We start from the raw sequence: 22,490 nt of genomic DNA, 5'->3' as shown, positions 1-22,490 counted from the left end.
TGTATGATGAATACAGCTGTCAAGAATTGATCCCCTTTTGTAAAGAAGTCATGGTTAAGGGTTTCCTTGGGTCTGTAGCCCAAATGTAACTTAGAAGCTCACATACTGTTAGTCACAGTGTCCCCTGAATCATACAATTCTTGTTTCCATCAGTTACGAAGACTTTGATTTAAGGCAGAGTTTAACAAGTTATGGCAGTCATAACAGAAAGTTGAAAAAGGAAAGAAGCTCAATCTGCTCCTGAAATGTATTTAACTCTTTCTGCTGCAGCCTTTACCAACCGGCTGGGCTGGACGGAGTTACAGTCCAAAACATCTGGAGGGTGCCAGGTTGACAAAGGCTGTTCTGAGACATGAGCAGCTGGGTGTTTTACCAAAACGTGACAGGGAATAAAGCAGCGCAACATGAGCCCGTCTGTCAGGTACAGTTAACTGAAGCAACCTGCTATGATGCATTTTAAGACTGTTTTTCTTTGTCCCAGGTGAATACACTTCCTTTCTAATGCTCTGCAATGAATTTTTCTGTTGCAAACAATCATCTGAGGCAACATGATGGCCAGGATTTTGTTGACTTCACCCAGGGATCTGTCGTAACAAGAAAAGGAGATGGCCTTACCATGATCTCCATCATTGTTGCTGTTTTTGTTCTCTTGGCGATTATAATCATTGTGACTGTACATTATGGTCCAAAACTACGTACTATCCAGATCACTCTGTACCATGAGCCCATGCCACAAGACATGGATAATGGAGTCCAATTAAAAGACTGGAAGAAACTTGGTTCCCACAGAAAAAGCAGCATGCAATCTGCTCTGACATTGGAGAACAGCAATGCTTCTAGTCTGAACACTCAGTGTGCAAGTGGAGAGCCAAATGTGATAGAGATTACTTACTTGTGAAAAGGCCTCTGGTGTTTCCTGGCAGCCCCCAGGGAGTTTCGTCTGACATGGCAAAGCCCTGGTTGGTTTCTGGTGTACAGAGATAGGCATTGGCTCCCTTGTTTATTGGGGAATTTAGGTGATGAAACAAGAGGGACAACAGCTAAGGTGCAGAAAAGCTCAGGGTGAGCACTGGTGCCTCTTTGTGGCAGTGATAGCAATGAAGAAAAATTACTTATCTGCTATCATTGTGTCCATGCAGTGTCATCCAGTGACTAGAGACCTTTTTCATTTGCATCCCCAAGATGGATTTCCAGAGTCATTGGTGGCCTACTGTAGGTGTTGGAGTGGTGAAGCCATAGCACCAGACTCCAGTGCACTCCACAAATGCCCCCAATCCTTCCTTTCCAGCCATTGCTTATTTTGGTACATTTTTCTGTTGCCTGAGTGCTGAGAAAGAGGAGTACCAAATTTAAAAAGTGCCAAATTGAAGCTAGAAAAGACAAATCAGGGTCACACACTTGATTTTTCCTTTGCAGCTGCAATTTGAATTCAAGCTGTGGCTGCAAAGGAAGAAAGACTCAGGTGTGCACATCCACACCTGCAGTCCAAGTAATAGTATCTCAATGCATTATATACCAGGTTGGGGAAGGAGGAGACAGATTATGTCACTAAGGATATTAGAGAGATGCCTGAGATGATGTAAGTTGACAACTGCATATAGACTTTCTTTTGTACAGCCGGCAGGGTCAAAAAGAAACTACATGTTCATGTAAAATATGGCTTGTTCCATTTGTAATACCTGCTGCTGTACTTTGGAGTTCCATATATCTATCTGTAATCAACACACCATTTCCACACCCAGTAAACTGATTGCCCTCTTGGTGATTGTTGTCATAGATATAGATGAATATAATGTATTGACTTACAATGTCCATAGTATTTCTTACCAGAGGTATCTGGTGACATTCTTTTTACCAGTTTCCAACCGAAAACAGCCTTGCAGTTACTGGTAAATTATTCACAAATATATAGTCTATTTCTTAAGCATTGAGAAGTGAGAGAAGTACAGGGGAGGAGGTGGGGAAAGAGACTTCCCCTGGTTTACACTTTCTTTGCACTCTCCTGTTCCCCTTTTATGTACAGATGTTTTCTCACCTCTGGAATTGTCATCCTTTCTTCACTCACTTGCCATGCAGCATAGAGAAATATTGCTGTCAAATTGCCAGTGTTTCTATGTTGTCCTGTGTTTTTCAGACTGGATTTGTGGTAAAAATTTTGCAAGTTCACTGTCTGCAGTGGCTTTTAACATACAATTCTTTGAAGCATCTCAAAGTAGCGGTACATCCATGCTTTTGTTCAGGGTGTTTTCAACCCAAGGCTCACATTATCTTCTTGTAGGAATGGATTTAGACACTAGGAGAGGATATATAGTTTAGTTATTATCCTTCCTTGCTCACGTTAGTGAGATCAGCAGGGCACCATCCTTTGCAGCTTAACTTGGAAGCTAAGACAAGGTGGATTTAACCTTCTAGAAACAATAATCCACAATGCTTTAAGGCAGACTGGATTTTTCTTGGTATTACTCCATTTCTCCCTCTTAAAAACAACAATCACACACACATTGTTTTGTGAAGAAATAAAAGTAGTATTTACTTACACAGTCTAGGTCTTGAAGCAGCAGTTACAGCAGCAAAATGAAGGCAGGTTTAGAACTACTAAGTTACAAAAGTACAAAAATATAAGTTTCAAAAATGGTGTCTGAGCTGCCTAGACAGGAAGGAAATATGTAGTATTACAGCTTCCTGCCAAAGCAGACAAAGGAAGTGATCTCACAGAATTTTCTCTAGCAAATATTACAAGAAAGCTCTAAACATGTCAAGTGGAAGAACAAAAACAGGAATAGAAACTGACATTGGGGCAATCTGAGAAAATATTCAAGGGGTAATTAAGAGGCTATTCATCACTCATTCCTCAACTGGAAACAACAGGAAGCCAGGGTAGGCTTTTATTTGTTGCTAGATATATTTGCTGAATTAAACTTACTTTGCAGCAAGCATTATAAAAGCATCTTGGCCATGAGAAAGGGCACTGCCACATCTTAAAGCCACAAATGAAAGCATTTCCTCAGCCTATCTAGTGGCTCTAGTGTGGATCCAGCCTCTTACACCACACCCACCTGTTTTCTCCTACACAAATACTCAGCCCCCCCTCTCTCACACATAGCTACTAGCTTCTGATTAGCCAGCAAACAGAAGAGAGGAAACTGTTCTAATGGATACTACCAGCAGAAGAAGAGACTGGCCCTCTCTTCTTTATTCTGGTAGTGTTTGGTTAGAAAGGCTCTCATTGGATTCTACCAGTAGAGAGAAGAGAAGACAGGATTGATCACTGGTACTTTCACAAAGAGCATGGTCCATGTAGAGGCAAAGCCACACACACTCTCATCCTCTGGATTACTATTTTGGTAACCTTAATGATTCAAAACAATAATTGGTTGCTAGGAGAGAAACAAACTCTTTGGTTAAACAAACAAAACCTGGACATATCTTTTTCATAGCTTTTAGGTATGAAGTCCTCACAGATTTCATGGTATCTTAGAAAAATAGGCCTTGATATTAAGTCGGGGGAAAGCTGTTTTCTTATCTCATCACCTTTGGCCATAATATTTGGAACAACTTTGAAGAAACAGAAGAAGAGGCAGAAGGGAGAAAGGCATCAAAGGAAGCCACACATTCATATGAAAGAACAATCCATAAATGTTTGTCTTATTCCAACATATATCTGTGCCCACAAAGTCTCAGAGGTGGCCCTGCCTCAATTTTTACCAACATCTTCATGCTTTCTAAAAGGGTTTTAGGTCTTGTTGGGGTCAGTCTGCATGTATTAAAATTTGGTACTATTAGGTTTCATCTGGAAGCAATCCTCATGATTTCCACAAGAAGGGACATGGAGCTGTGAGATGGGGGCCATTATTTCAGTAGCCAGAACTATGCAAAGACATGGGATGATCAGAGCCACTAATCAGGAGCTGAGTCCCGTTTGATTCAGCATTATGTATGCTGCCTTCATACTTTTCATCCATGGTATACTCCTCCTGGAGCTCCTGTTCCATGTGTCTTAGGATAGTCTTGGACAGGAAGTGCTTGTCATTTTCTTCTGAATCTGGGAAAACAAAACCAGTTGTGACTGCACTGGTCTTTTCATAGGAAAATGTGAAGCCCTGCAGGTAACTGCTAGAAGAGCACTCTCGGTTGCATCAAGCTGTGTTATCTTTTCAAGTCTATCTATTACTACCCTGATTTGATTTGATTTTGCCTCAGAAACTTTAGGTAGAGTGTGTGGTAAAGATCTATGTATCAAGAGCACCATCCTGGTGGCGCTGCGGCCCTTGAATTGCCAGCTGCACCAACAATCATTCCCAGGAACTGCATAGATCTCTAAGGTGGATCTGTAGCATGATGAAGATCTCACAATATGCTTGCAGGAAGCCGGAGTACAGAACCCGCATGTTAGAAAAGCCTCATTAACTCTGCAGCAGGTGGTCTCAAAATTTGGTCACAGCACGCAATCCCTAATCCAGAAAACAATGATATTGACTTCCGTCTGTGCGTTTCAAGTGCAATCTTTTCCACTCCTTTACAAAGTTAAAAACCAAAGTGCTAGAATGGTACATTATATTCATGCTTAATTTTTAACTGCCACTGACCCCTTGTTGGAGGATATCCAACAAGGGGTCTTCCTTTCTAGGAGGTTTTTCTATCTTGCCCAAACACTGTATAGGTTGTTTCTTATCACATGGTTGAGAAATCCCTTGTGCACTTTCGTTTTGTCATAATATAGGTAAGCCTGCCATCCTTCCACTTAGCTTTTCTTGGAAATCACTAACAGATTCTCTTCACGCAGCTCTGTGCCACTTCAGGTTACGTTTCCTTTCTTATCCAATTATTTTCTTTAGTTGTCAAGTCTTTTTTTTTCAGGTTTCTCTAGTCCCCCCCCCCTTCGGTCTCGACCTGGGTCTTTGTTTCCAGGGGTGCTGCCACTACTCGAGTCACGTCCAGGGCTTTCTGTCACGGAAGGAGTTTGGGCCCCTTGCGCTCGGTTTCTACCCTCTCCGGCCCCCTTCCAAATTGCCAGGGGTTTGGTAGGGAGACCAGGCAGCACTGTGGGGTGCTTTTAGAGGCTCTGGTTTATCTCCAGAGCTTTTGGGGAGGTGTGGAGCCCACGCTTTACTCCTCTCTCCCTCTGCAGTAGCCTGATCTCGCTCAGAGCAAGCGTAACGAGCTGTGATCTCTTTGTGTGGTAGACCGGAAGTCTGAGTTTTTGATACATGTTATCTCATAAAAAAAGATGTCTTGTTCTTATTAAGAGAAATTCAAAAGGCAAAAATGAAATATGCCAGAATATACAGCTGAATATTTTAAAAACCTTTCATCACATACAGTAGGTACATTCAAGGGGGGGGGGGGAGGTAAAGATAAAAGACCCCTGGATGGTTAAGTCCAGTCAAGGGTGACTATGGGGTTGCGGCACTCATCTCACTTTTCAGGCCGAGGGAGCCAGCGTTTGTCTACAGACAGCTTTCCGGATCATGTGGCCAGCATGACTAAATCACTTCTGGTGCAACGGAACACCATGACGGAAGCCAGAGCGCACAGAAACGCAGTTTACCTTCCTGCTGCAGCAGTACCTATTTATCTACTTGCAGTGGTGTGCTTTCAAACTGCTAGGTTGGTAGGAGCTGGGACAGAGCAATGGGAGCTCATCTCGTCACAGGGATTCGAACCGCTGACCTTCTGATCAGCAAGCCCAAGAGGCTCAGTGGTTTAGACCACAATGCCACCCGCTCCCTAGATTCACAGAAAGCAGTATCATTGAGTAGTGATTTCAGCACTGTTTATGACTCACTAACTGCTCTAAGGGAATGTACATTTATTTGCAAAAGTATTCATGTATCTCAGTAAAGCACAAGATTGTATGAAAATGTATCTATGTGGTACACAAAATCTTAATTAAAACCAAAACCAAATAACAAATACCACTCCAGTATCAAAGGCAGAAACTATACATTCTCTTTATAGAAAGTGTGCTTTCTCACTCAATAATCATAATTTTGATTACAAAAACGTTTTGCAGAATTCAGCTGAGAAAACAAAGGTGAATCCATTCTGTGTGCAAGCCATCCCTAAATATCTTCCTTAGTAGGTGAGGCAAGACAGAGGGAGTTCAACTGGCTACAGGTACCCAGGACAAAGATCTCATGGCCGTAGTTCACTAAAAACATCAATTAGATTAAGATGCTTTCCAACGTGCTAAATCTTTATGTGCATTTGTATTCCTATAGCCTTGCTGCTGCACATTAAACTCTCTGGATCTAGGCAGAAATCCAGCCTGAGATGAGAAGAGAATAATAAATCTATGACCTTCTAAAACCACAGGCAGAAGACATAAGAACAGAGAGGAAGCTCTTTCTGAGTTCCCAAAGCACACTGAGATCAGGTCTTTTCTGGTGTAGAAAGAAAGGCTCTACCTGCCACAGGATCCCTTCCTGGAACTAAGCTTGTAGCCTCCTCCTTGCCCCCACCACTCCAAAACAAATAGCCAGACTGTCATCCCATTTCTTACCATCATATACAATGAGCCGGTAGCAGCCAGAACAGTATTTAGATCTCTGTAAGATTTCTTCCAGTGCTCTGCAGAAAAGCTTGGCTTGTTCCAAACGGTCTTGATAGCTGAAGGCAGCACTTTCATCTTGGGACATGGCAAAGAGGGACCGCAGAGGAGTGGCATACTCCATAACACAAAAATGTTTCTAGAGGAATGGGGAGAAGGGCAATCCCAGTGTTATCAGGGTGGCATTTAGACTATTGTTTGAGGAATCGCTGGTTGCTTTCACATCAGCACTAACATTCTCAGAAGTGTTACTTCATAATCTGTAAAAAGGTAAAGGACCGCGGATGGTTAGGTCCAGTCGCGGACGACTCTGGGGTTGCGGCGCTCATCTTGCTCTATAGGCCAAGGGAGCCGGCGTTTGTCCACAGACAGCTTCCGGGTCATGTGGCCAGCATGACTAAGCCGCTTCTGGTGAACCAGAGCAATGCACGAAAATGCTGTTTACCTTCCCGCCGGAGCAGTACCTATTTATCTACTTGCACTTTGACGTGCTTTCGAACTGCTAGGTTGGGAGGAGCAGGGACCGAGCAACGGGAGCTCACCCCGTCGCGGGGATTCGAACCACTGACCTTCTGATCAGCAAGCCCTAGGCTCAGTGGTTTAGACCACAGCGCCACCCATGTCCCTTCATAATCTGTACCAGAACCTAAAAACCTGCATAGGAGGTGAAGATGCCTTGGTCAACCTTCACTGGAAGATAACTATAGGGAATGTGATCATATCAGTTCTCCTAGACTTCTTTGTAGTTTTTGATACTAGCAACTATGCTTTGCTTCTGAACTGATTAGTGGGCTTGAGAGTGAGGACTCTATTTGGGGAATCCCACTCCTATCTGACTAGATGTCTCCAGAAGGTGGTGCTGGAGGACAGAAGTGATGTCTAGAGAGAATTATTCTGAGGGATTCATGAAAAGTTTCATCTTGTCTCCCATGTTATTTATAATCTGCATATAACTAATGGCAGAAGTTGTTGAGTTTCAGGCAAATTCCTTTTTAAAATATGATAAATTCAACACCTATTGTCACTCTAAGACTTTTTTTAATACAGAAGCATACCTCTTTGTTTTCACCCAGTATCCCATAGATACTATTTTTGTAGCTTCTTTTTTTAATGCCAGCAACATCCATGTTCAATTCTGGGAGATTCTTTATGAAGTGAATATGACTGTCAACCGTCTGCAGGTCATCACACACATCGCAGCTCAGGGGAATCAATATGTGCAATTTCCAAGTCTTCTCGCAATTCAGCAAATGGCTGTTGCTTTGGTTGAACTCTCTAATCCGATCTTTGAGGCCTTCAAAACAAAACCGCATTAAGGAAAGACAGCTGGATGGAGACAGTAAGATTACATTAGTACTTTAAGAAGCTTCGCACTTTCTCTATAGCCAGGGATGGGAATTTGCAGAGCATCTGTACACATGGAATGGAATTCTGTACTGTTTGTCAGATTCTCCAATTTTTGGCTACAAAGCCAAAAATGGGAGACTCTGACAAATGGTACAGAATTCCTACACTGATGTGAATGGGAAAACACAAGTATGCAGAAGTTCCTTGTATGAGTTCTATCTGCCTGAGCATATACTCATGACCAGTGCTTTTTTTCTTTAAAAAATGTTTAGGGGTACTCTAATTTCCCTATTCATATTGAAATACTGCCCCTCAATGAGGCCAAACCTAAGATTCACAAAATGTTTAGGGGTATGCGTACCCCCAGAAAAAAGCACTGCTCAAGACACTGCACTCTACAGAAAACAGGCATTTTCTGCTGTTGCCTCTGTCCTGTGGACGACTCTTCCCTCTGCCCTATGCGAAGCAACAACCACCAGTTGTTTGTCTTGGGAAAGCTTCCCTTCACCCGTAAGATTGCGCCATGTTTCATGTGTTTGGAGTCCTCTGAATGTCTGTTTTTAAATAAATAAATAAAGCATGTGTATTGCACTGATTATCTGCAAAAGGCTTCAGTGCCTTTGGAATGAAGCTTCTGCGCTCTGTATGACTACACACCCTTTCTTCCGAACCACATATCACTTTTCCAAAATACAACGATGCACACCATTTACCCATATCTGTCTTCATATTCCACTCTTCTTTGTGTACAAGAGGGGAGCCCCAGCTGATGAAGTAACTTGATCCCAGGGACAAAGCACTACTGTAACTGCTGAGTGATTTTATTCTGCTGAACCTTTTGGCATTTTTTTCTATTTTTTGCTCTTGCATCGGATCAGAACAGGATATTGTATGGAGATTTGGAAATATAATAACTGCTACCTTAGACTTAGTAGCTAATGTAACTAACTGCTTTTGTGGTGGGAATCCACCACAATACCAAAATAAATAATAAAAATTCATGATATAACCTACTAGTGTATACATGTTGAATCTGAATTTCTTTGGTGCAGAATTCTGGACATTATAATTCATTTTATATCACTGGCTAATGGAGAAGACCACTCACAATGGATACTCACCAGGCAAAATGAATTTTAAATACCCAACGTAATATGACCAGGCAAGTCCTTGTGCAACATTGCAGTTGTTTCTCTCATACATTTCAGAAATCTCGGCAGCTGATGGATGCTGCAGATGGAAAGGAAAAAGCTGTAATCATACGTTACCACGTGCAAAGCACAGCTCTCATCCCACCTCAATTGACTTCTGTTATAAAGCTCAGGGGAAAGCAGAACCCAGATCTGGGACAACAACTTGCTGCACAAGTATGAGGCATGATAAGATGCAGCAGGCCATACAAACACATGCTAAAAGGCCATTTCCCAACATTCTGCCACTCTAGTCACGTGACTACTCAGTTGTAGAGTGGACTCATATTGAGATGGACCACCTTTAAGGTTTGGAGGCCTTGCAAAGATTGATAGGCTAAGACTTGCACCTAGGACAGGGCCCACATATTATAGGCTTTCTGAGAAGTGTAACTTGATTCATTTATTTAGATACATTTAATACAGCTTTCCCACAAAGCTCAAAGCAGCTTACATGAAACAGAAGGGAATCAACTATTAGATGAATTAAAAGATTGCTTAATGACCCATGACTGCTACCTCAAGGTCAAAGGCAAAGTTTAAAAGTTGGCAGAAGCACACAATGATCAGGTCCCGACACACTGGAAGGTCAGATTCTTTGAGATGCAGGTAGGCTACTCCACACAGCAGGAGAAATAGGAAAGAACGTTTGCGTAGCTCTAGGCAAGCATTCAGGGCCCTTAAGTAGCTCCTATGGTACCTATGGGAGAGAAATTGATGAGGTGATATAATGTGACAGAACACCACAAAGTGCCCTCCTTCCTGAGACCCCTGTTTTGCAGGGATGAGCCAAACATCCTATTACAACGTCCCTTGACCCCAAGTATTTCAGTATTCTGTGTGCTTACTCTCCACACAATAAGCATTCACATCTGAAAAGGTCTACAAATCCTTGCAAACGGCAGGCAGGCATGCTACCACATCTGGTGTCAGAGTGTGGGGCACCTAATGTAACGGACCAGAAAACCAGTGCTCATCCATGGAGATGTAGACCCAGAGGACAGCACTGAAGTGAAAACAATGCAGCTTCAGAGGTGAAAGTGATGATCTGTCAGAGCTACGATGAGTGATGAAAATGGTCTCTTCCTTGGAACTCAGTTTTATCACTCCAGGTGTTTGGTGCATATATAGGGGGGGGGGGGAATTCCTGGATGCCAAGTTTGGGATAAGTACTTTTTGGTGAGAGAACCCCAGTAGAGATTTAAAGTGTGGAATTATAGGCTATTAGACTTTTTAAAATATGGGCCCTTCCAAGTGAGTTCTAAAATGTCTCCTTAAAAGTTCCTTAAAAAGTTTCCCTCTTCCCCCAGCATAGGAAAAGACCACACATTTGGTAAGTTAAAAAATGGTTTACTTACAAACTCTTCAAAGGTCAGGTTCATGTGCTTCAAAGAAAACTTGGCTTAGTTGCAAAGTGGTGAAAGTCTTGGGGGTGGGGAGAGATTTCAGCCAGAAGACCGGGGGGGGGGGGGGACGTCGTTCCAGCACCTTTTAAAATTAATTACCGTATTTTTCGCTCCATAGGACGCACTTTTTTCCCTTCAAAAATGAAGGGAAAATGTGTGTGCGTCCTATGGAGCGAAGACGCCATAGCCCCGCGACCCTCTCCCGGCTGGAGAGGTGACGGGCGGCTATGGCAGGAGCCTCTACAGCCCCGCGTCACCTCTCCAGCCAGGAGAGCGCGCGCGGGGCTAAAGAAGCACCCCGCGACCCTCTCCCGGCTGGAGAGGTGACGCGCGGCTATTGAGGCTCTTGCCATAGCCGCGCATCACCTCTTCAGCCGGGAGAGCGCGCGCGGGGCTAAAGCAGCCCCCCGCGACCCTCTCCCGGCTGGAGAGGTGACGCGGCTATTGAGGCTCCTGCCATAGCCGTGCGTCACCTCTCCAGCCGGGAGAGCGAGCGCGGGGCTAAAGAAGCCATAGCCCCGCGACCCTCTCCCGGCTGGAGAGGTGACGCACGGCTATGGCAGGAGCCTCTCCGCTGCTCCCTGAACTGCTCTTTGGGGCTGGTGGTGGGCTTCCCCCCGCCAGCCCCAAAGAGCAGGTCGAAAGGAACCTGAAGCCTGGAGAGCGAGAGAGGTCAGTGCACACCGACCCCTCTCGCTCTCCAGGCTTCCAAGGTAGCCGCCTGAACGCACCTTAAACGGCACCTTGTTTTAGAGCGGGAAAACAAGAGGGGGAAAGTTCTCCCCCTCTCTGCACAGCGCCTCCTGCCACTTCGCTGAAGGGGCGCTGGGCAGAGAGGGGGAGAAATTTTTTTTCTTGTTCTCCCCCCTCTAAAACAAAGTGCGTCCTATTGTCCGGTGCGTCCTATGGTGCGAAAAATACGGTATTTCCCCCCCTTCTGCTTACCCAGTAAAGGAAGTCCCCAGACTGATTGATCAACCCAATCCCCATTGGAGTCCCTTTCCTGTGGTTCTGTGCAGCAAATCCCACCCACTCTTCCTTCCTGCCCAGTGCTCCTTTTGCTCGAGATTCAAATTGCTGCCTGGTGCCTGAGCGAACTGCTGCAGCTTGCAGGGGTCAGCTGCCTGGCACTGTGGGTGCAGGAGGAGAAATGCCTCCTCACACAAATCTGGAGTACAGCTGCTGCCTTCCAACACTCCCTCTCTGCCCTGTGTCTGCCCTGCCTGACTTACTCTTGCAAGGCTTCCTCCTCTCCTGCCGCTGCTGCAGTTGGAAAGAGCCAGAGCGAGGGAGGGAGGGAGGGAGGGAGGGAGGGAGGGAGCAGCCGTAGCAAGCAGCTCAGGCACTTGGGGCAGGCATGAGGCGGGGTGAGCTGGGGCAGGGTGCGCTGCTGGAACTGTCCCTCCCAGCGCCCTCCAGCTGGAGGGCCGCTGAACAGGAGGCAGTGTGCTTGGCTGGCCCAGCGCTGTCCACAAAAGCAGCGCAGGGCCAGGGCTTGAACCACCATGTTCCTGCAGGGCACCTTGCAGCTGGCGGCTGAGAAGGTGGCGGCGGGCAGATGTCAGCCCATGCTGCCTTCGCCTGCAGGTGCCCAATCCACCGCATCACTCCCAGGAGAGACCCGAGGCTCGGATGCGCTGCAGGCGGGGTAGTTGCACCCCTTCCAGCTGCCCTCAGGCAGCCGGAGGCTGGGGAACGCAGCCACCCAGCACACTGGGAGCTGAGCCCTGGGCCATGCTGATTTGGGGCTGAGCTTCTCATGTAGACTGGAAGGTGAACAATAGGCTTGGTTACCTATATCCTCCCAAGGTATGGGCAGTGGACATAGCTAAACCTGGCAAGACAGCTTACTCTATGGCCTTAACCCCTTCATTAAGCATGCTTGTTATATGCTGGTAATCCCACACCATAGTCTACTAGGTATCCAAGTTCTCATGGGTCTGATATGGTTCAAACTACCAGAGAGAAAATACTTTAGCGTGAGAAGGCAGGATTCACCTTCGGAGTACCATCAGGGCAATGAGTACTTCCACTTGGTCAACTGGGCTCTCCCTCCTTCCCTGGGCCGCCTGGTGCCTCTAAAATCAGGAGGACCCCCAAACAAGCACACAAGGGGAGGAGAGGAGGAATCTGGTTAGCTGCAACGCTTGGGGCGAGGCCAAATTCAGCATCCTAAAACTAAAAACAATATATGTCTCACTATCCATCCTCTTATATATTCAGCTTCTCCCTTCCTTTCTTCCTTATCAGATCTTTGCTGCTACCAAGCAAGGACCAAGCCTCATTGGGTGAGTCTTCACCTCAAGGCTTATCATGCCTCCATTTCTCTTTTCTCTGTCCTGCTACTGCCAATCAGCTGGCTTTTGGTGTCCTTGAACAACAACTGTCATCCCCACACCATCATGCAAACATCCATCAGTATGTCCCATTATTTCCGCAGCTTTATCACCTGGATGTCACATGACGCAGCTCTTCTGCAAAGTTGCAGGCCCCCTGACACAGCGCTCCAACCTGCAGGGCTGTGAAATGGATGACAATGTGATGGAAGACAACGTCTAGGCTCTGCTCAGTGAGGCACAGGAAACAGACACACAGGGCAAGGAAGAGGTAGCTCACATGCTGCGCTCGATTTCCCCGAGGTCTGGGGATAAGAGAGGGAGATATGTCGCTAGGTTGTTCCTCCTTATAAGGCATCACACCTGCAACACATACAAAAGCACAAATTGGCCTTCTTATCAAGTGGATGCTCAGCAGACAGCTCCCATCTCTAGCTCCTCAAAGTGAGATAACCAAGTCAATCTAAATCCTCAGACAATAGCCTAGAGCAGTGGTTCTCAACTAGTGTGCCGGGGCACCCTGGGGTGCCTTGAATGATGGTCAGGGGTGCTGTGGGCAACACTGGCCTCTGTCCCTCTTTCCTTCCCTCCCTTCTCTGGGGCCCTCTCACTTCTCTTCCTCCCAAAGGCTTGCACGACTGTTTGCTGCAGCAGCTGCCCTGGCTACAAGCTCAGCAGCTGAATGGTGTCTCTGGGGCTGGCCAGGGGGTGCTTCCCAGGCCCCTGTGGGGCAGTGTGATGAGGCACCTTTCTTTGGGGCAGGGGGAGCAGCTCAGAGACCAGGAGCAGCAGCTGAGGCTGCCCATAGGACTCCCAAGGAGAGGGGAGAGGAGAGGAGGCTGAGGGAACTCTCCACAAGGGAGGGTCTTTGAAAAAGGTGAGAGGCTGCCAGCTCTGCAGGCAAGGGGTGACGTAACTGGGGCCCTGAGCCCCGCAGGGGTGCCACAGACAGCATGTAGTTAGTCAAGGGAGTCGTGGACCCAAAAAGGTTAAAAACCTCTGGCCAAGAGATTCTGAGCCAGAAATATGTTCCTCAAACGCTGAAGTAACACTCAGTGGGAGAATCACAAGTCGTTCCCCTTCCCTTTCTTAACAATGCAGCAGGGCTAGGAGGGCAATAATGGGCTAGCCAGTTCCCATCTGCTCTTGGGGTTGGTTCTCTTCATCCTGCTGTCTTTTCCCCAGCTCTGCTTCTTAGTTCCTTATCCTTTTGAAACCCTCCTGCTCCCCCTTATTAGGGACAGCTGAAACCGCCACCAGAAGTACTGCATAAAGTGGCCTTCAGCTGTGAATCTAATGTTGAATTTGAAGGTCCAGTAGAATTTACTTATAAGTGTATGGCATAGGCAAGATTTGGGAGATCATAGGTAACCCCCCCCTCCCACGAGGACATTATGGGAGGCCAGCTTTTGTTTGGGGGACCGGCTTCTGCTGGGTGGTGGTGGTGGCAGAACTTCAGTTAACTGAGTATTTTCAATGCCACACTTTTAATATTTTGTGGGGGAAGTACTCTTCGGTACCCCCACAAAGCAGCACTGGCTGTGGCTTGTTTCCACTGATGTTTCGGGTATATCTGTTCTTTCCTCCCCGCCCCACCTCAGCTCATTTGGCATAGAATTTGGTCTGTTTTCCTTTCCCCTTATATGGAAGCACTGGTTGTGGCTTGTTTCCACTGATGGGTATATCTGTTGTTTCCTCCCTGCCCCACCTGAGCTCATTTGGCATAGAATTTGGTATCTGTTTTCCTTGATAAGGCTTTCCCCTTACGTAGGGCCTTGTTCTGATGCTGAGGTGGTAGATTGCCTGCTGTGGATTGATGGACGTATGGTTGGAGATGGCTTGCTGTAAATGTGCATTTTGCTACATTTTAATTGTTCTGATTATATTTTCCTTTTTTTTTTTTTTGTTTTTTTACTGTTTCTGTAGCCTGCCCTGGGATCATGTAATTTAAGAATGCAATATAAGTGCAATAAATATTATGATGACATTAATAAACAAGTGTGATTGCCTCTAACAGTAAAGTCTCACCGCAAATATGACTGTTTTGTTTGAATGATTCATTGACTTGAAAGCAGAGGTTCTGTATGTTGTTAATAAAAGCATAATTAAAAATAAAATACAATAAAGTGCCACCAGAAAAGCAAATAGATAGATAAATAAATAAATGTGATAATAAGTTTGTTTGTTTGTTTTTGTTTGTTTGTTTGTTTAAAACTATACACTGTTTGATTGTAAAAGAGTCAAAGCAGTTTACAAAAGATAAAACATTAAAACCAGAAATATTCACAGCCCTACTTTAAAAAATACAAAAGTTAAAATACTAAAATAGATTAAAATCACCTCAACTTTCTAAGCATCCGGATAGGTTGGTCTAAACAGGAATGTTTTTAGCATAATAATAATAATCCATAGTAATAATCCATAATAATAATAATACAGTAATGACTTGCCTCCTGCACTGCTATTTCATTCACACAGCAGACTTTCACTTTCACACTGGAACTTTCCTCTCCTCTGCAGCCCCCACCCCCACCTCAAAATCTGCTCTAGGGGGTTGGGGGATCCTCCAGAGCAGATTTGGGGAACATAGATGATGAGGAAAAGAGGCAAAAGTCCTGCTGCAAAAGCAGAAATCCATCCCTGCAGCATCTGATACAACCGAATAATATTGGTGGCATTGGCCTTTCTCCAAACTCAGCTACTCCTAAATAGAGACCCTCACAAATAACTCGTCCAGATTGCCATTCCAGCAGCAAGTTAACTGGCAGCCTCCCTGTAAGCAGATCTGCTTGAAAGGCTGGGCTCTATCAGCCCATGCTTCTAGGCTGGAACCTGAAAGCAGCTTTTGGTTTCATTAGTTTCACTCAGGAGAAATATTCAGCTCATTTTACAGCCCAGAACCAACACTAGCAAATAATCAGTAGCCATTCTCCCCTGCCCAGAAGAGGTGGGAACTCCATTCAGCCACACTCACCAGTCTGTTGAAGCAGCGCTGTGAGGAGGGTCTCAATCCTGATGTTTCAGTCTGCTTCTCTTCTGCGGCTGTGGGTGGTTACTGGACTTTGTTTTTTTTACAAAATTGCAGCTTAGGCAAAATTGCAGCTTAGGCAATTTGAGGTAGAAAAAGAGCTCTGATTCATCAGCTGAGAAATGTACGAATCAGTAAGACACAAAAATGAGGAAGGGTGGGGTTTGTTGTAATGAATAATTTTATATGAAGGAAATGGTTTCGATGATAATGAAAGTAAAACTAGCAAATGGAACCTGTCCAATCCCAGTGCCTCATCATAAGAACTCCAGAAATGAGAGGTCTAGCTAACTGCATTGTGCTCCCTCATCACTCCTTAAAAAGACTAGATGTACTAGCTAGGGAACAAAGATTTCTCCATAGGGAGCTGTACAACACCGCAAGGCCTGTTCAGTACACCCTACACTGTGCTCATTCATTTATTTATTTAAATAATTTTTATTAAGTTTTCAATAAAAAGGTAAAGGTAAAGGACCCCTGACCGTTAAGTCTAGTCGCAGACGACTGTGGGGTTACGGCACTCATCTCGCTTTACTGGCCGAGGGAGCCAGTGTTTGTCCGCAGACAGTTTTTCTGGGTCATGTGGCCAGCATGACTAAGCTGCTTCTGATGCAACCAGAGCAGTGCATGGAAACGCCGTTTACCTTCCCACTAGAGCAGTACCTATTTATCTACTTGCAATTTTTTGGCGTGCTTTTGAACTGCTAGGTTGGCAGGAGCAGGAACCGAGCACCGGGAGCTCACCCTGTCACAGGGATTCGAACCACCGACCTTTTGATCAAGCAACCGAAGGCTCAGTTGTTTAGACCACAGTGCTACCTGCGTCCCTACAAGTTTTCAATACAACCATTCAAATCAGTTTTCCACTTTTACATTAATCAAAAATTATTTACTCTGTTGAATTTATCTTAGTGCTGGTAGCGTTTTCAGCTGTATACAGTACAGCTATTTCCCATATATTCAATAAATGTTTACTACTCTTCTTTAAATATTGGTTCTTCTTGCTCTCTTATTCTATGTGTTAAATCCGCAAGTTCTGCATATTGTCAACTTAAGTTGTCAATCCTCTTTTGTTGGGAGGATTGCATATTTATGCATGCAACAATTGCGGCCTGTGTTTTGTCAGCCCCAAAATGGAAAGGGAGTGAGGTCCCAACACCCTGTGCTCTTTTAGACCTGCAGGACAGAGTAGGGAAGCACAGCTGCAACCCTCCCACCTGGAAAGCCAGCCTGCCAACTTGGAGTGCCTAGAACTGTAAAGCAGGGTTCCCTTGGGAAAATACTTTGTTGTCAATCGAGTCATAAGTTACATTCTACCTCACCATGAGTTCTCCAGTATACTTAGTGTAGAAACCAACTGCTATTGACTAGTTCATAGCTATTTTTAAAATGTTTATTCCATTGATAGGCCAACTTTAAAGTAGTAAAAAAGAAATTCTGAGGCAGGTATATGTTGCCTAGGTTACATGTACACGATGCATGTAAAGCACATTGAAAGCAGAGTATTTCCCCAAAGAATCCTGGGAAGTGGTTTGTTAAAGGTGCTGAAAATTGTAGCTCTGTGAGGGGTAAACTATAGTTCTAGGATTCTTTGGGTGCTTTCAATGTACAGTGCGGACTCACATCTAGTCCTCTCTCCTTCTCAGCTTCTGGGAAAGTTAACCCACCCGTCATGGCAAGGGATCCCAGGGTGGGTTACAATAACTCAATTTGAAAATAATGTCCATCGGTACAGTAATTTAAAAAGAACATCTGTCAGCACAGTAATATAAGAACCTATAAAGGCACAATGAGACTACCTTTTCAAACTACTAAAACCATTACATCTCACATCTTAGAATCAACAGCTAGCCTCATACAAATGCCTGAGCAAATATACATGTTTTGCTTGGTGCTGGAATGTAGAGAGAAAGTGTCACCTGTACCTCAGAAGGAAGGTATTGTGTGAGAGAAGGCATCAGAGGCCATTCTGTCACGGAAACAAGTATTTTCATTTGTTGGTCTTTGATCCCCTGCCAATCAATTTAATTGACTGAATGTCAAATCTAGTTTATGGAAAGAGTGAGAGAGAAAAATATATCTCTGCCCGCAGCATTTGGAAATGTATAAACCTCTGTTATGCCGCCTGGTTTCTGTTGAACTAGTACAGAAATCTCCAGTTTCAAATCCATATAAGACAACTACACAATCTAGCATTTTGTAGATTTATATTGTTACTCTCATTCTAATCTTATTTTCTTATATATGCTTAGTTTCCTGTTTATTGTTTGTTTACTATTCGATAAATATATTTATTGCAAAATATATTCTTTCATGAGCCAGCTCAGTTGGGGCTCAGCCTGCTGAGTTGAGACCACTATAAAGCTCCCAAAAGTGGTGTTCTGGGGGGAGGACCAGAGAGGGACTTTGGCTGGATCGTAAGCTTGTTCAGCTCAGGCACGTGGCCTGGCAGCCTGGCATAGAGCACTATTTTAAAGGGTTGTTTTCCCTCTGCCCCACTGCCGATCAGGGTTTGGATCTGGTGTAACTTTACACCAGCTTAATTTACATGGGCTTGGGCTTACTTTATACCAACCTCTTGGACATAGGATTGCTCTGTATGTGTGGTATTCTTGACTGGTGTGACAATATAATTGAATAAAATATTTGGTACTGCTCAGCCTCATTCTTCTGCAGTAATAAGTCTCACCTTACAGAGTTTTTGCAAAGCTTACAAGAAGAGAACTTGAAGTGTTATAGAAATGTGTTGTTCTGTCATCTGCATAGTTTTGCAAGTTTACCCTTGCTTTTCTTCTTTCCACGATAAAACCCATGATTAATTTCTGTAGATGCTGTATGGATTGAGCAACTAACAAAACGTAGAGAACCAAAATAGGGCTTTAGAACATAATCTCACTTTTTGCACGGAAGCAACATGCTGACGAGGAAAGATTCGGTTCCTTAAACCGGTTTAGATCAAACTTAATCTGTTCATTCATGTCAAGTTGTGTTAGTGCAGGTTCCATTCTTGGGCAATGTCAAGGGTAGCACTCCCAAGATTCTGAGCCCCCACAAACCTCCAAAGTCTTTCTCCTATCACCAACAGTCATTATCAATATTGTTGCATGCCATCCCAATCTCTGAGCAGTGTGAAATGCCAAAGGTTTCCGGCACTTACCCACGGTTCGTGTTTCCTTTTGGAATGAGGCACAATGGAGACTGTGGGGTCTTTATGATATATGGTTTACTTACAATATATACATCCTGACACTATGATGGAGGCATCCACGACATTAAGACCCCAAGAGGGTCTGCTCCTCCCATAGCCACAGTCATGGGTGTAGCCAGGATTTATGGGGGGGGCATTATTTTTGGGAGGGCATAACTGAGTTATCTGTGATGCAATTGGTGTTAGTTAAGTATTTTTATTTATTTACTGGATTTAGAGGGGGCAGCTGTCCCGCTGTCCCCTGGCTAGGCCCATGGTCACAGCCTTGGATTCAAACAAAAATCAAGCCCCCCCCCCCAGGCTTCTGCTTGCTTCCTCTCCAGTTTCTAACTTACACACCCACCCACCCTCAACTCTGGCCTTTTGTCTTTCTAACTACCAGTGGGTTGAGGAAGGGGTCCCATCCCTTTGCCATCCCACACAAATCCACTTCCTTTGCTCCCCTTAATAGCCCATCATCTCACCTAGGAGCTAGTTTGGCGATTCCAAGAATTAGAAGGGGGCACAGGCATTCAGACTAACCACATTACCCAAAAACTAACACTACCTTTCTTCTAACTGAGTGGCTCCTAGACGCTTCTGCCCATCTCATCTGATTAGCCAATCAAAATAATCATTACCAGTAGGTCCCACTTCTGCCTCCAGCATCTCTCTTCCATAGAAATGGCCTTGTTGGGGCGGTGGATTATTTTGCTCATTCCCCTCGTGTTTTCTCTTTGTAAGAACGCAATTACAGTGGTGCCTCTGGTTACGAACTTAATTCATTCCGGAGGTCCGTTCTTAAGCTGAAACCGTTCTTATCCTGAGGCGCACTTTTGCTAATGGGGCCTCTGGCGTGCAATTTCCATTCGCATCCTGGGGCAAAGTTCACAACCAGGAGCACCAGGAGGTTAGCGGAGCTCGTAACCTGAAGCATTCATAACCAGAGGTACCACTGTATACAAAAAGGGGTTAAATGCAGTATTCTCTATAGAACACAATTCAAAACTGCATTAAAAAAAACCATGGTAAAGTCTTGGCTTGTTTATTTGCAGGTGTGGGGTGCGCTACTGCATTTTTTTAAAAAAATATATTTATTGCTTTTATACCTTACAAAAGGAAAAAAGAGAAAAGAAGAAAGAAGAGAAAGAAAAAGAAAAAAAGCAAAAGAGAATACAATACAATACATAAACAATACAGAATGCAATATTATCATTAACACCTTAACAAAACAAAAACAAAAACAATTCAAAAAAAACACACATCGTACCATCTCAGTATTCTCTCTTTCATTCCCTTGTCTCATCGACCTCCTCTCACCTCCCTTTTTGTATTCCATTTCTATTAATTGTTTCAGCAAATCCTTTCCATCTTTCTCTATTTTCTGTCATGTAATTATCTTAACATATTTTAACCTTATTTTCCATTAATACTATAATACTTATTTATACTTAATTACTTAAGATATTTCTACTAAGTCAGCGCTCTCCTGCAACAGCAATGTGGCTTCTCTCCGTGAAAAAAGCAGTCGATTCAAAGCACCGCGCCACTCACCCCACCTTGCTCCGGATCCCCGAAACCGGGTTTCCCCACGAGTAGGGGAGGCACAAAAGGTGCCAGCCGAATCCCACGTCCACAAGCCTCTCCCGCCTGTGGTTTTTGATGGGTCTCCGCCTTCGCCTTGGCAGCCAGACCCTAGTTTCACGGAGCAAATTCCTCCCGGTCAGAGGAATTCAGCCATTGCCGGAGGCGCCTCCCTGGAAGTTACTTCACGACTTCCCCTTGCTCTGTCACGTTCCCCAGACTTATAACTTGTTTCGATTCTTCTTCACAAGCAGTTGTCTCTAACAATTACACACACACACATTTCTATCTCATCTTGTTACGAGTTGCATGTATTTAAATGCTTTAAATAAAGTTCAAAATACCTTAAAGTGTTCATTTGTTCTATCTCTTTATCCTGTCCCTTTCCGGCTCACAGCTTCAATAATGGCTTTTGTAATTCTACAAATGAAATCGCATACTGTTTGAACTACCATGAAGCTTTCCAAAAGTATAATCATATATTTCCATTGAATAATTGCACATATAAATCTTTCCAAATTGACAGTGAACTATGCTCTTCGTGGGGAGTTTCCTGCAATCAGGCAAGCTTCTAGACGAAAACAACCATGGGTGGTCTCTTACATTTAAATACTTTACAAGCTAAGGGTGATTAACTCCTCACATTCTAAACATTGATTCTTTACAGAAACGGTGATAGATCAAATTCAGTGTTGAGACCTGTAGGTTCTAAAGTTTTAAACTGAAAAACAAAATGAGTTTCTATCTGCATAAGGCATTTCTAAATGTTCTCTTTCCTGTAAGGATATTCTATATATTTATGCAACACCTTGAATTTAAAGTCTGGCTTCCCTCGAAGCCAAGATAAAGTTTAGAACTTTCTGACAGTAAGAGCTGTTCAACTGTGGAATGGACTCCCTCAGCAGATGGTGGACTCTTCTTCCTTGGAAGTTTTTTAACAGAGGTTGGATGGCCATCTCTCATGGATGCTTTAGTTGAGATTCCCACATTGCAGGGGGTTGGACTGGATGACACACATGGTCCCAACTCCACAGTTCTATGATTCTATAAGGAGGTGGGGGAGGGGTGGGATCCCAGCCACCTAATGTAAATCAATCAGCCCACACTAAGTCAATCAGAACTATGCATTCTCCCTGTGGGTGTTCATCTTTCATCTTGCTCCTGTTCCTAACCCTCCATTATTTCCCAGATCTTTTCTTCATCTTCAAGGGTGTGTTCTGTCTCAAACCACCATGATCCTGGGTCCATGCTATCTCCATTTGCCTCCTGCCTAGAAGCCTCCTGGGGTAGAGGTCTCCACCACTCCACCTCATCTGGCCAGTCCCTGACAATGCACTTCCTATAGAGCAGGGATGAGAACCTATGGTCCTCCAATTGTTTGACTGTAACTTCCTTCAGCTTCAGGAAGAATAGCCAATGATCAGGGAAGAGGGGAATTGGAATCAGTGGAGCACCAGATTTATATAGAGCTTATATCAAAAAATGGTGCTCCCCACCAAGTTTTGGTTATTTCCACAATATTACAGTGCTCTCTTTTTATTAAAAAACATCCAGCTTGGCACAGACTTCTAGGAATAACATATAAAAACCTACAAAATAGATTATGTCTTTCCAAAGGTCTCCAATGTGTTCTTTTTCCTTATGGCTCTTTGGCCTGTTTGACTATCACGTCCTCCTACACTTTCATTGCCTACTCCTTTGGTGTCTGCTTTCTTTCAACAGCTGAGGCAGATCTATGCAACTGTTAAAATTTTAAAGATACTGAAGGAGACCACTTAGCCCCCCTTCAACTATTGCTGCCTTTCTCTATGGTGATATATAGCTGAAAATGAAAAAGCAGCATCTGAGCAGAACAACCTTTT

At 44.3% G+C, this 22,490-nt stretch overlaps 1 protein-coding gene and 1 long non-coding RNA gene across 7 annotated transcripts; one reads left to right on the top strand and one right to left on the bottom strand.

The window, feature by feature from the left end:
* The first annotated feature begins 2,942 nt into the window (after nucleotides 1–2,942).
* On the top strand, nucleotides 2,943–3,394 carry LOC308482264. The gene is made up of 2 exons (XR_013989166.1): nucleotides 2,943–3,025; nucleotides 3,126–3,394. It is a non-coding gene; the product is annotated as an uncharacterized lncRNA (long non-coding RNA).
* Nucleotides 3,395–3,618: 224 nt separating this feature from the next.
* STING1 (stimulator of interferon response cGAMP interactor 1) lies at nucleotides 3,619–22,478 on the bottom strand. Of its 6 annotated transcripts, none has more exons than XM_081015190.1 (7): nucleotides 20,973–22,478; nucleotides 12,943–13,134; nucleotides 9,607–9,787; nucleotides 9,019–9,127; nucleotides 7,606–7,844; nucleotides 6,503–6,689; nucleotides 3,619–4,042 (listed from the first exon to the last, which is right to left on the bottom strand). In XM_081015190.1, exons 1-7 carry the CDS (start codon nucleotides 20,984–20,986, stop codon nucleotides 3,855–3,857), a joined length of 1,110 nt encoding a protein of 369 aa, XP_080871316.1. In that variant the 5' UTR covers nucleotides 20,987–22,478; the 3' UTR covers nucleotides 3,619–3,854. The 6 variants fall into 6 exon arrangements, with proteins under 6 accessions (XP_080871316.1, XP_080871315.1, XP_080871313.1 ...); XM_081015189.1 differs by having other exon boundaries at nucleotides 12,943–13,192; nucleotides 20,973–20,993; XM_081015187.1 differs by lacking the exon at nucleotides 20,973–22,478 and adding an exon at nucleotides 20,599–20,793 and having other exon boundaries at nucleotides 12,943–13,192.
* Nucleotides 22,479–22,490: the final 12 nt, after the last annotated feature.

This window comes from Podarcis pityusensis, assembly GCF_964106645.2.
Source record: "Podarcis pityusensis genome assembly, chromosome: 7".
Taxonomy (NCBI): Eukaryota; Metazoa; Chordata; class Lepidosauria; order Squamata; family Lacertidae; genus Podarcis; species Podarcis pityusensis.
This window is presented reverse-complemented; position numbering and strand designations above follow the sequence as displayed.

What these genes read in the sequence shown, in the direction of transcription:
- STING1 (XM_081015185.1), bottom strand. Translation starts at nt 19,713, where the DNA reads ATGCTGGAGGCAGAAGTGGGACCTACTG. An exon ending in GGCAGAAGTGGGACCTACTG is followed by an intron (nt 13,193 to 19,685) that starts GTAATGATTATT and finishes TATGTGTTGCAG; the next exon opens with GTGTGATGCCTTATAAGGAG. An exon ending in CCGGCTCATTGTATATGATG is followed by an intron (nt 4,043 to 6,502) that starts GTAAGAAATGGG and finishes TTGTTTTCCCAG; the next exon opens with ATTCAGAAGAAAATGACAAG.